Below are 13663 nucleotides of genomic sequence, written 5' to 3'. Positions count from 1 at the left end.
TCACATGTGACATTATGTGTTTCTTCTTTCCATTTTCCCCCTTTTCTTCCAATTTAGTTTTTATGCCAATTCCCAGTTTATCCCCTACTTGCGTGGCGTCCCTGTCATTGCTGAGACCTACAGTTGGTCATGTGAGAGTGTGCAGACGAGCAGCATGTGTCTCCTCCGATACACATGAAGTCACTAGCTGTTTCTTTTCACCTGAGAGGGAGGAGTCTCACCATGTGTTATAGTCGAGTCCACCTAAAACGAGTCTAAGTCAAGTCTGAGGGAGGGGGGGGAGTCCAAGTCAAGACATAGTGTGAGAGGTACAGTCCGAGTTGAGACTGAGACCAGAAAACACTGCGAGAGCAGGCAGACGCATCAGCTATACTCCAATACAAGACACCTGACAGCTCTTATTCATTCATTGTATTGTAGTAACTCGTGACTTGAGTGGACTTGGTGGGGGAAGAGTCCCGATTCCCTTGGTCTGAGACCAAGTCAAGACAGAGTCGGTCCTCATTCAAGTGTGTGCATTGTAATTGCAGTTCCTTTTCCGATCTAGGCTATTATCAATAATAATCTATTATAATAATTATCAATCACTATCATAGATAGTTATTGTTCTTAACATTTTTACAGCCTGTGTGAACATTTCCACAGGATCCCAATATCTGTTAGCAATAAGACATAATCACACTGTACTGTACACATGCTACCCCACACACACAAGTCCTAAGTGTGTCAAGAGAGTGTAATATGGACCGAAAGGTCCATCTTACACTCTCAGAGTTAAATTGATTGCAAGGTTTTCATTGTGTAGGACAGTGGTTCTCAAACGCTTTCATGTCAAGACAGTAAGACACCCATACTAATTAAGTACTGAGGTACAGAGGGCGCTTGTTTCCATTGTGTTCCTAAACCCCCCTGAAGGACCCCTGGGGGTCCCCAGACCCCACTTTAGTGTAGGATATTTAGTGACTATGTGACTGAGATGTTGTTACTAGAAGTCTGACGTGCTGCCAAGAGCTGGCTACAGACTTGGCAGTTGGCACAGGAGGGTATTACTGTGCTAAACATAGATCATTGGAGCCTGTTGTGCATGCATGGGGGTCCAAGCTGTGGTTTCACACAATATCAATGTTGTGGCACATGGTACTACCCTGTGATCAGCTGAGCACGGAATGTGATGTATGATGGTGAAAACATCACACGAGTGTGACTTATTTCTTTATTTTTTGCCTTTATTGATAGATCACAGTAGTCTGATAGGAAACGGGGAGAGAGAGAAGGGGTAACCTCGTGTCACCTTAAGCTTTCCACCTCGGAGGAATGCCTGGTCTGTGTTCCAAAATCACTGTGTGAACCGGTCGGTAGTTACCTCCTTACCAGTGGTGGAACATAGCCAAGTAGGATACTTTTTTATGATTTATTTTATGTATAAATGTCACTATACATCTCAGAGGCAAATCTTCCACTGCAGTTATTTGATAGCTTTAGTTGTTACTAGTCAGTGTTACTTTGCAGATATTACAAAAACATATTATTTAGTGTTAAGTTAAGTTAAGCTACCCAGCAGCACATGAAGTAATCATACAGCCCCATCTTTTTCAGCATCAACATTAAAGTAAGGAACACATTAATGCATTACTAATTGCAATCCAATGTGAATCTGTGATGCTTTTACATTTGGTAGTGTAAGTCAGTAGGCAAACTAGGCAATACAGTAGGCCTCGTCCTATTTTGATTTTTTTTGTGCTTTTACTCAATTGAAATGATGTTTGCCCGACTTTTACTTCTGAGCACTTCTTCCACCACTGCCCTTGCCTGACAGCGTTGCGGGTTCGACTCCCGATCCCGATGACCTTTGATGTGTGTCACTCCCCTTCTCTAGCCTGGGCAGCATTGCATTTGGGTTTATGATCCGGTCGGAGCGGATGGTAACTTTTGTAATGTTGTAGTCAATGATTTGTAGTCATCTGGCAGGAAACCACAAGGTGGAATCAGAAGTACCCAAAATACTTCCCGCGATCATACTTTTAGGGCAACCCAATACAATCATTGATTTTTTAAATACAAATGTGAGTGTACATTCCAGAGATGATTTAGCGTCTGTATACCTTTGTTGACCCACAGGGAAATTCTATTTTATTGGGTAGGCCCTAAAAATTATGATTATGGAGACTTATTTTGGGTACTTCTGATTCCACCTTGTGGTTTCCTGCCAGATGACTACAAATCATTGACTACAACATGACGTATTTTACCATCCGCTCCAGACCGGTTCACACATGAGGTCACCCCTTCTCTCTCTCCCTGTTTCCTATCAGACTACTGTGATCAATCAATAAAGGCAAAAAGACCCAAAATATCTAAAAAAAAAAAAAAAAAAAAAAGTCACACTCGTGTGATGTTTTCATCATCATACATCATTCACATTCCGTGCTCAGCCGATCAAATCATCACAAGTGTAATTCGGCCAATCACTTTTGGCGTCTTCACTTTTCAGCCTCACTTTTATCGTGTAGGCTACTTCGCTCAGCAAATCAAATCATCGCTATGGGGTGATCGGCCAATCACAAGCCAATGTTTCTGTCCTCACAAATCCGGAAAGTTGGGCATAGGGGGGCTAGTGCTCCTCAAAAACTATAATAATGATGTTGGTGAGAGGACGGTTTGTGGTTCAGGCCTGACCTGCAGAATAACTTGATGATGATGATGATGATGATGGTTGTTGTTATAGTAAATGGTACAGCTCCTTGGTGCAAACTCCAACAAACTCACACTGCAGCTACAAATATTCCTGACACCATTCGTCCACTAGATGTTGCACTTACACCTCTTTTGTATAAGGTTGATTTCCCTGATTCACATCTACCTATTGGTAATTAGTTTGCCTCCAAGGCAAGCATAATGTTGGGAGGGGGGGGGGGGGGGGGGCTTGTCATAAGCACAGGGGGGGGGGGGTTGCCATAAGGGCAGCCAGCTTACAACAGAACAATAGCTCTGAACCCCCTATGTATTAATTCATTGTATTATTATTGTATTTACATAAAAACTTGAACTAATATTTAGGCTATGACCTGTAATTCTGAAAGTTATGAATACATTATACTGTGGTTCCCTGGTTCTATTGACTGCTGTTTAGGTGTTGTAATGTCTATTGAACTGGTTTGGTCACAAGGTGCTGCCGTACTGCCAGCCAGGCCTGCAGCAAAATGCAGAATGCAAAGTTGACTGCCAGTGACCATGAGATTAATATTCATGAAAGCAAGGGAGAGCAGAGAGACTACGATCTAATGTCCCATGCTTGGCCTGCTCTTTTAAAAGCTGGAAAGCATTCTGCAGTAACTGCCGGATATACTATTGTAGGTGAAAATAATGGAACATATTTTGTACAAATCAGTATCAAACAAATGTAAGTAAAATGTAAGATACATATTTCCTCCCGTTTCAACAGAAGGCTTTGTTATGCTCCTTTAAGTTGTTATCTATTTAGTAGACTACTAAACTGTGATGTAACATGTTATATACTGTGTGTGTGTGTGTGTGTGTGTGTGTGTGTGTGTGTGTGTGTGTGTGTGTGTGTGATATATATATATATATATATATATATATATATATATATATATATATATATATATATATCCTAAATCAAACACCAAAACAGTCAAATTGCATTTCTCCTACGTCCTACTTACACGGTCTCCAACACCTCATGAATGTAGCTCAGAAGTCATGGAGCTCCATTGTTGTTCAATAAGCTGTTAAAAATAAGTCACAGAACTGCACTGTTCCTTGATCATCATGATTCTTTGTGATGAACCTGGACATCAAACTTCTGGAATAACTTAATTTATAGACACAGGGAGTCACAGGGAGTCGAATAAAGTACGCGAGAGAGGAGAGGCGAGGAGAGGAGAGGAGACACATTTTCTTTCTGGTTAACTGCTTTGGTTCTCAAAAAGGTGTCCGGGGATCCCCAGGGGTTCCAGGGGGTGCCCATCAAAATGTGTCAATATAGTGTCAAATTTAACCACTTTAACCGTATTTTCTAGCTATTCAAAAGCAGATATTTGTGGCACAAGCTTGTAGATCTGCTATTTTTTGTCAAATCTTGAAAATGTAATGCAAAACTTTACTGAATTGTTCTATCCCATAATGCATCTTTGAGTTCTGGGGGGCACTGTACAGATAAAATATAATATAAGCAATTGAAAGTGTAGACGTTCTATTGAGCCTTTTTGGTTCTAAAACTCAACTGTAAATCCTGGTTCAGATCACTGCTATTGTATTATCTCATTAGCCTCATTCACTAATCCTCATGAGCTGTGTTGACATGATTTACAGGAAAGAGAAACTACCAAAGTGTCTACGATTCATGATTTATTTTTATTTATTTATTCAATTTTGGGCACGCCATTGTATAGGCAAAACTATTCTCAAACATAGTGAGAATAGAATCTACAAGCTCACAACATTGTGGCACAACATGCCATGATGGGCTTATAGCTATTAGCTATGCTACAAAATAGGACATTAATTTATGGGGGGGGGAAAGATTACATATGGAGAGACACAGGTTTCTGCCTGACAGTGATGATATGCACTTCCTCTCTTTGATGTGGGAGGGTAGGTGAAAGGCTCGGGCTGCAGAGGATATGAATGAACCTGCTGTTCATTCATGCAGATAAGGAGGGAAGTTTCATTTCTTGCACTGATGACAATGAAACGATACTGAGAAGGCATTGAGGGTGCCCATAAAAAAAAAGAAAGATACAGATTATATGGCAGCTTTTGAGCTTTTCCCTTGACAGAGAGAGCAAGCAATCTGACTGGAAACGTCCTCCTACGGCTACCATAGTTATTTTATTATGATATCTGAGTCATCAAGTTTAATGTAAACACAGTTAGGCAGGTCATTATTTTATATAAAACTAGAGCGGTGCCCGTTGGGAAGTTGGAAATGAATGCCCCACCCAGTTATTATGTCTGTGTCCCTTTTATGGACAAAAGCAGGGGCTCGCAACTCTCTTTGTAATGCTCCAGATGTTTATTTTATCTGTTAGTTGGAACCAAATTAACCCTTATCCGAGTCCATTTGATTTCATTTGTACACATACGTGTTTTACGGGTCCCAAAGATTAGCTGTCACTCTGTTTGTTTAAAGTGCTCTAAACATTAAGTCCATAGACTTGGTGTGTACTCTGTTTAAAGTGCTCTAAAAAAGCCATATAGACTTGGCTGCCATGACGTAATCCCAAAAGCCAGACGTTGGAGGGTCTAGCGCAGTAGCGCCCCTCAAAAAGGGTGACATTTTTTTAATTAAAAAGGTTGAGAATCATTGCTCTACAAGAACATTAAACTTTATATTGTGAACATAGCAGCACTACCAGCTCACAACAGCTTGCCTGTAAATCGGCTACTTTCAAAATGTTCACCAGAGGGTATGCACATGCATAAAGTGAGTGGCATATCGAGAGGAAAAGTGAGTTTAACGTTGTATAAAGTCGTTTAATGCAATCAAATAGGACTTTTCTGTTTGGATGTACTGTATGGGCTGTCAAGGCCAGAAAGTAGTTTTTTGCCACTCAGTAGGTGTTCCCGCTTCGCATACCTTCTATTTGATACTTTGGCCATTGTTTTTGTATAGTTTGTTGATTACTTCTTTTTTTAAATGTTTTTTTGTGGTTTTCGCCTTTATTTTATATATTTTATGGAGGGCACACTGCCAGACTGGATTACCAGCCAAGGTGCCTGGACCACTGAGCTATGGCCCAGGCCAGTTTGTTGATTACTTTTGATGTAGTAATGGTCTTTTTGTTTCTCTTTTCTTAGATATTAAAAAGGTTACTTAAATTGTCACTTCACTCTCATCTCGGGACCCCTCCAAAATCATACGGGGACCGCTTCCTGGGGGTCCAAAACCACACGTTGAGAACCACTGCTCTAAAAGAGAGTCTTGGCTGTAGGTAAAGCCATGTATGAGTACAGTTAGTCTGTAGGCATACGTATGCCTTTTTGAAAGTTGGTGTTTTTTTCATTTATTCTTAGACCAGTCAAAGAGTCATGTCTTGCTCGTTTGGCAATAAAATCTCATTCTGGAAGGATTTGTAAAAAGGCCACTGTGTGGTTCTGAAACACACATCTCAGCCAAGGGTGGGTGAATTATTTTGAGTGGCAGTAGCCTCTCCAACGTCGTCTGACTTTCAGAAATGACATCATGTGGCAGCCAAGGCTATGGACGTCACATCACTTACAGCATGGGTTCTAATTGTATGGTCAAAGCTATGATGTCAATAGTCTATGGCATACTTGCAACCAACAGCCATAATGCACTGATTTTAGAACATACAGACATCATTTCAGATCTTCTATGATGCCAGGCTAAGCAGGAAGCCTCCTATGAACGCACTGGTGACTGTTGGATTTTCCTTCACAAGCGCAATGGACTGGTCAGCAAAGGAGTCTAGCTCAGGGCATGCTTTATTGACATCCTTCTCCATTTTATTCCAGTTTATTTGGACATAACCGCTATGGTTGGCTATCTGTAACAGCAGAATGCCTCCTCCCACAGCTGAAACCACAACTTTGCCAACCTTCCGAAAAAGAAAACCTGCACACCATCCACTGCTTCCACCTACAGCTATCTGCTTTGCCACGTTGTATTTCTTCGCCATGGGTCCAGGGTTGCTCTCAAAGTTGAACCATTGCTGGTTGACATAATTCTTTAATATTACCATGTTGTAGTGAGTAGGTATAGTCAGAGGTGAGAACATAGCCAAAAATGTCCACCCTTATGATCCAGGAATGACTTAGACTACCAGTAAAATATTGGTTGTCTAAAAGTGGTCTAGCTGTCCTCCGTTCTCTAGTGATTCCCCTTTCAGTATTGTTTAGGAGCTGTGTGTTTATTCTTGATTCCACAGATGCAGTCAGAGCTCGATTATGCTGTTGCACTATATGAAATCCGGTTTTAAGCTGAGCTTTCTTTTACGCATCATGTGTTGTCAGCAGTTGGACATCAGCACCAACCATATATGGCCAAAAGGAGACACACCAATCAGCAAAGCCGTGCAGTACTGTACCTGTCAGAGTACTTTAGTGCAGTACCCATTATCAGAGTACTGTATTTTTTTTAAATGTTTGTGGCTTTCACCTTTAATTTTTATATTTTTTATGGAGGGACAGACAGTATAGGCTGACAGGAAATGAGGAGAGAGATGGGGGGAATACATGCAGTAAAGGCCGTCGGGATCGGGAGTTGAACCCGTGGCACACTGCCAGTCTGGACTACCAGCCAAGGTATCTGGACCACTGAGCCATGGCCCAGACAGTATTATGATATATTTATAATGTCTGATTTGTCTGACCAATCGGGCTTGAGAGAGTCAGGGATCCGCTGATCTTCAACGTCCCACTCGCCACATCAGTCCCTCGAGTCCTCACTCCTCAGTGATATGCACTGGAGAGATTTCTATGTTATGCGTCCAGCTGCAAGGCAAAGTACTGTGGGTCAAAGTAGTGACTCCTTATATAACCGTCTTCTCCTCCACTGCTGTAACTCTTGCCTTCAGGGTGGAATGCTACACAGTTGATTGGACCAAAATGACCTTTGACCCTACCGAATTCCTCCTCACTTGCCGCATGGAAGAACCTAGCCTCAAACTTGCCAATTCTTGAGGAGGTTGTGGTCACCTCGCTGGCGTCTTGACCACCACCCATCACCACATGATCCATTGTGGGGGAGATTGCTGCAGAGTTGACAGGCCTGTCTGTCTTGAAAGTCCTGATGTGCTCGAGAGATGTGGAGTCAAACAGCTTGGCGGTGTTGTCCTTGGATGCACTGATGACCATGGTGAGGTCCACAGATGACTGCAGGTCGTTGATCTGTTTGGTGTGTTCCGTTTCCTTTGCTGATTTCAGGAGCTGTCCAGATTTGGCACTGAACTGGTTGATCTCTCCGTTCTCGTGTCCAGTGATGACAAACTCATCACTGGACAGAGGTGGTCCCCACACAGCACTGGTGATCTTGGACTCTGTGAGTCCAAGATCGCCAGTGCAAGGTATCGACAGGTAGGGTTTGTTGTCCTTGACCTGCTTATGGTCTCTGAGGTCGAAGAAGTTGAGGTAAGACTCGTAGCCCATCTGTCTGTCCGTGGAGAACATGATGACGTTTCCACTGAAATCGAAACCGCACGTCCTGACCACCGTGCTGGTTTCGAACGAGGCCAGCTGTTTGCCGGTCTCGCAGTCCCACCATCGACAGCTGTTGTCAGCCGACCCCGTCATCACATACGTAGTGTTCCAGCTACAGTCAACACACCACACGGCACCAGTGTGTCCATTGTATGTGCCGAGTCGCTCTCCGTTGGCAGAGTACCACACATTGACTACTGAATCTTTTGCAACAGAGAAGAGCAGATCTCCTTCTCTGTTGTATTTGATTTGAGTGATGGCCCTCTCATGGCCCTTTAGAGCAATAGGTTTCATTGTTGTGACCTGCGTGCGCTACAACTGAATACTAGAACTTTATCCTGTGTTAAAGACAGGAAGCTTGCGTTCTGATTTATGCTGATAGCTTGCTTGGAAGTCATACAAGCTCCATATATTATGGCCAAAGACATCAGTATGATGTTATGATGTCATAGTGACATCAACCAATCAACTTCAGAGAGTTTGGGATAAAGGGACAAAGACATGCACAATCACACGCCATGAAGATATTCCTGTACTATATTATTACACATATCTCTGAGGCTCCTTTATCATTTGGCGGTCAGATAGGTAGTCAAGAAAGTCAGATTCGACTGACCAAGCGCCACAGCTGTGGGGAAAAAGCCTCTATGTCGTCTGTGACAATTCCGACCTCACATTGTGATTGGTTGCCAATGTTCCCATCGCGTGTGCTGATCCATGGAGTCCAGTGATGCATTCTATACTCGTCCTGCATCTCATGGCAACTAATGGAGCTCATGGTCTTTTATTTGTCACTGTGATGTTTGTTGTAGTCTTTGTCCTTACGTCTGTGGTCTCTCCCTGGTCAGTGTCCGTAGGTATGTATCTTCATGTTAGTAGTCAACCACACACGACAGTGAGTGAGGTGTATCTGGCAAGGTCCCAGTAGGCAGAACAATGAGAGGGAGGTGTCTATCATTATTGAAGTTCACAGCCCATTTCCAAACACATGTACTGGTCCATTGGATTATAGACCTTCAGCTGCATGAGCGTGACGACGTGGACCATCCGCCCGCCCGCCCAATTTCAATATAGCACATGATTTGATAACTGAACCATTCATCCATCCATCCATCCAACTAGATTTAGTCGACTAAAACTAGACTAACATTTCAGGTGACTAAAATGTGACTAAAACTAAATGGAATTTTATTCAAAATAATAATAATAAAAATGTGTTAAACACTAGGCTACAGGTCAATTAATAAACCATCAAACAACCAACAAATGGGCAACATCCTGGCCATTTCATATAGGCCTAGTGCCAAATCACAACAAGATGTCTCAAGCAAGCCAGATGAGTGACTCGATCATCTACATTAACAAGATGTCTCAAGTAAGCCACAATGTCTTAAGCAAGCCAGATATGAGTGACTCATCTACATTAACAAGATGTCTCAAGCCACTCTTCAGTTCAGACTTTGTAGGCTAAGAAACGAAACTATAAACAAAGAGGGCGTGGCCTGGCAGTTGCTGAGGGGACACGGGTTCTATTATGATCTTAATGAACACATGAGAGGATCTAACGGTTCGTTTTTCTTGTCACGAATCTTACTGACTGATATTCACATAGCCATGCCTACTGGTTATTAAGGTGAGTGGCTTCAATTTATTTTTTATTTGTAGGCAATATAGGGCTAGGCATTCACTATAGCCTGCAGCATCAGTTAATATTTAAGAAGTGAAGAGAGCAATGAAAAACGTCACGTAATGAAGGGACTGAGAGATAGCCTCGGTCCCAGCCTTACATCTGCGAAGAGAATGAGCTGATTAGCCTACTGTCCCTAAATTAGGCTATATAGACCAGCTCTGGTCCAGCATTGAGAGTTTGTAGGCTGTTTTCCACCAATATCTGAATTTACAACATTTAAAATGATCTGTATGTGTAATAATGTTACATGTGCATGCATATAAATGGTTATAGGGCCTTATAGGCCTATATCTAATATCTAATCCTTTTTTAATACTTGGATCTCACACGAGGACATTAATTAAAAGTTAAAAAATCTGCCCAACAGTAACACAGCATATACTCCTTTTTGAATATGAGAAGTGCTCTTTCATATGAGGTCATTGCTTGTTCAAGGTCTCTTATATGGAGATAGATAGACCTGAATTTTGTATTTATTTATTTGTATATGCCTACGTTTTATGTCATAATGACAGTCATGACGCAACATGAAGCCAGTTTTACGCGATCGCTACATTTACACTGAAAACGTGCACATAAAAATTCAGATTTCAAATATAAAGTCCTCGCCACATGTGCCACGGGTGTTAGGAATTTGCTTGAACAGCGATTAGCATTGCTGCATTCCGCGTTTAATAAAAGGCATTTTTATCCGAACGCCCCGGCTACTTTTCTCAAGCGGGGTGCGTTCGGAAAACTCACAGTTTCACACCGGGAGCGTACTTGCCTATTAGTCTGTATTGGCAGTGCGGTCAGCGGACCAATATATCGAGCACACCCAGTGTTTCAGAGTGCCACACTCCTCCCGACCAATAGGGGCGCGTAGTTGAAAGCCAATGGCAAAAAAAACCCAGCTCGGATAAAAATGATTTATTAAACAACGCGGAATGCAGCAATTCTAATCGCTGTTGCAGCACATTTCTAAAACCATGGCCCACGTGGTGAGTACTTTATTTGAAATCTGAATGTTTATGTACACGTTTACAATGTAAATGTAGCGATAGCGTAAAACAGGCGGAGGTTAAACCACCATATGGCTAATATGGGCTAATATGGAGAGAGTTGAGAAACGGGCAGTGTTTAATGCAAAGGAAACGCAGCGGTGTTTTCAACATGACAAATGTTTTCATCCTAAAGTCTACGAGGAAAGTTGACACTGACAGATCATGGGGCATTAACATTAAGAATGAAAATAGAACTATGCAAATCCTACTCGGCCAGTTTCATCAATGAAAGTATAATTCACTGTATCTTTCTGTCCACATTATAACCTGATTGATTTCAGGTGCACAGTGCACCCTGATCATGTCCACCCTGGGCAGATAAGTAAGCCTGGGACCGAGGCTAGATCATGCCTGGTTTTATGGTCGTCGTGTGTGCCTGTCATTAACGCTCAGCGTGGCTAAAAAGTAAAACGTATACTAGGTTGGTGGTAGATTATTTATTCTATTTGACGTACCGTACGATTTGCGGGGCCAGATAGATATTATTGCCAAATGGCGTGCCACTGCATGGTACTTGGTACCATGCCTACCACAGTCTGTTAACCTTCCCTTTAATCTGCTGAGCAGATTAAAACTGCTCCTTCAATCTCCTGTTGGCTCCAAACATACAGTAATATATTTGCCCCTGTTGCAATTAACAGCCTTCATTGCACTGACCATGAAAGGTTTGGTATTAAGACCCCATTTCCACTGGCAGACAAATCTAGCCTCAATCAGATCTGTGCCACATCCTGATTTGTTTAAATAAGTCCAAATGCAGACAGGTCACATACAAAGTCACATGGAATCTGATGTTTTCCAATGTGACTTGAGCCACATTCAGAGGTGGTTTCAAATCTGATTCAAATGTGATTTCAGGAGATCTAATGCAACAACCTGATCTAAATCGGATTCCATGTGACTTGTTTGCGTTTAGACTTATTGTAAACAAATCCGATTCCATTTTGGATGTGGCACAGTTCTGATTCAGGCTAGATTTGTCTGACAGTCTGAACACACAGATCGGATCTGCATGGTCACTTGGCACTTGCAAACAGTAGTGTGAAAGGTCGGGCTGTGACTGCAGTCTAAATGGGGCCAGAGGCAGTCAATGATTGTTGAATTGATTGATTTAATTGATTCTTATGCTTCATTTTATTGCAGTTCATATTCACATTTATCACATTTCAGCTTTTTATCACACAGTTTGTGTGTTTCTATTGGTAGAAAGAAGAGCAAGCAAGCTTCATTCTATCCATGAAGAACAATGCAACCTTTTTACAATTAGCAGTTGCACTCATTCTGGTTTTCAAAGTAACTGTCGCTAGTTTATAATAATATAATTTACTTTTGTGTGGGCATGACCTGTACTTGCCCTCTGAGACTTTTTTCTTTGCAACAGTGTCATTTAGGTTTTGTTGATTTTGGTTTTCATGTTTAAATGTTGAGTTTCATTGTCCTCTCTTTCCCACACAGCACATGCCATGTGACCATCCTACATTTCAAAGACATCCATCCACCCTGAGAGGCATATGGAAGAGGAGAGACCTGACCATGGCAGCCATACAAGATGTAAGAGCAAAGCAAAATCAGGGCTGAACCTGCTGGGCACAGGGCAAGATTGTCAGCCGACCCCAGTATAGTACTGACAATCTTGCCGTACTTACATACGTTACCTGTTAGCTAAACAATATTGAAACGTATCGTAATTACGTCACCTTTGACAGCCAGTTATAACCTGACTTTAGTATTTAAATTTAAGAGTGCAGTTTTAGTTACTATTATTATTACCCTTATTATTATTATTATTATTGTAGAACTCCCTGCGAAACTACAATCAACAATGGAACATAATTCAGAAGTTGACGAGATAAACATCTCCCAAACTACTAAATTCAATGGGTTTCAGATGAACAGGAGTTTTTGTATACTAGAAAACAAACATAACTGTTTGGTGTTCTTTTCAATCAACAATATACTGTTCTAAAATGTGAGAGTAGTTTGCATAATTGCACACAAAAAGACCCAATCAATTTAAGACTACTGTCAGTCCATCCCTGAGTTAGGGTTAGGAAAAACAGTAGTTAATGTGCTCACCAAGGTGGAGTATGAAAAACGCACACAAAAGATGTGATTAATATCACTGGTAAACAAAATGACCTGACCTCCCCTGAGTCCAGTCCCAATATAGCAGATTCGAGTGTTATTATATCACAGTAGGTTACTTATCAAGACCATTTAATGGAGTCAGTAGGCTTTACTGGAGTGGCGATGCTGTTGTTGTCAGCCATTGTTCGACGTGGAGTTGGTCGCGTTGTCCGACTATTATTACTAACCCTAACCCTAAATCTAACCTCAGTCTTAACCGGACACGTAAGTCCCCTAACCTTAACCTCAGTCTTAACTGGCCACGTGAGTCAGTTTCATGATGTTTTCGCTTCGGTGGCAGTCATTTCGTGTTTCCAAGTAGGCTCAGGTATAGCCTACTTGCTCCATTGCATGGTCTTGATGAGTAACCTACACTGGTGATTATGGGTTGGGACAGATTATGGGTTGTGACAGAGAATTTCCATCTTACTGTACTGTGTTTGCTTCATATAGCACCTACAGGGCCCCTTGAGATCAAGTCATGTTGACCCCAGAATGGCTATTCGAGGGCCTGTCTACTTTGTGTTGGTTCTGTGCATGTCTTCAACCAATTATAATCACTAAGATTTAGCATTTCTTTCATATAAAGGTTGATCATTATTCTGTGCAATTAATTATATTA

At 41.7% G+C, this 13663-nt stretch overlaps 1 protein-coding gene across 1 annotated transcript; it reads right to left on the bottom strand.

Annotated features, from left to right (window-relative positions):
* Positions 1-7464: 7464 nt before the first annotated feature.
* LOC308315967 (eukaryotic translation initiation factor 3 subunit I-like) lies at positions 7465-8475 on the bottom strand (the record flags this gene model as incomplete). The annotated part of the gene is made up of 1 exon (XM_080764244.1): positions 7465-8475. The coding sequence occupies one exon, from the start codon at positions 8473-8475 to the stop codon at positions 7465-7467; it is 1011 nt and encodes a 336-aa protein (XP_080620370.1).
* Between the last annotated feature and the right edge of the window lie 5188 nt (positions 8476-13663).

This window comes from Protomyctophum bolini (genome assembly GCF_963924005.1).
Source record: "Protomyctophum bolini genome assembly, chromosome: 5".
Taxonomy (NCBI): domain Eukaryota; kingdom Metazoa; phylum Chordata; class Actinopteri; order Myctophiformes; family Myctophidae; genus Protomyctophum; species Protomyctophum bolini.
Note: the sequence above shows the minus strand (reverse complement) of the source record. Positions and strands in the feature narration are given on the sequence as shown.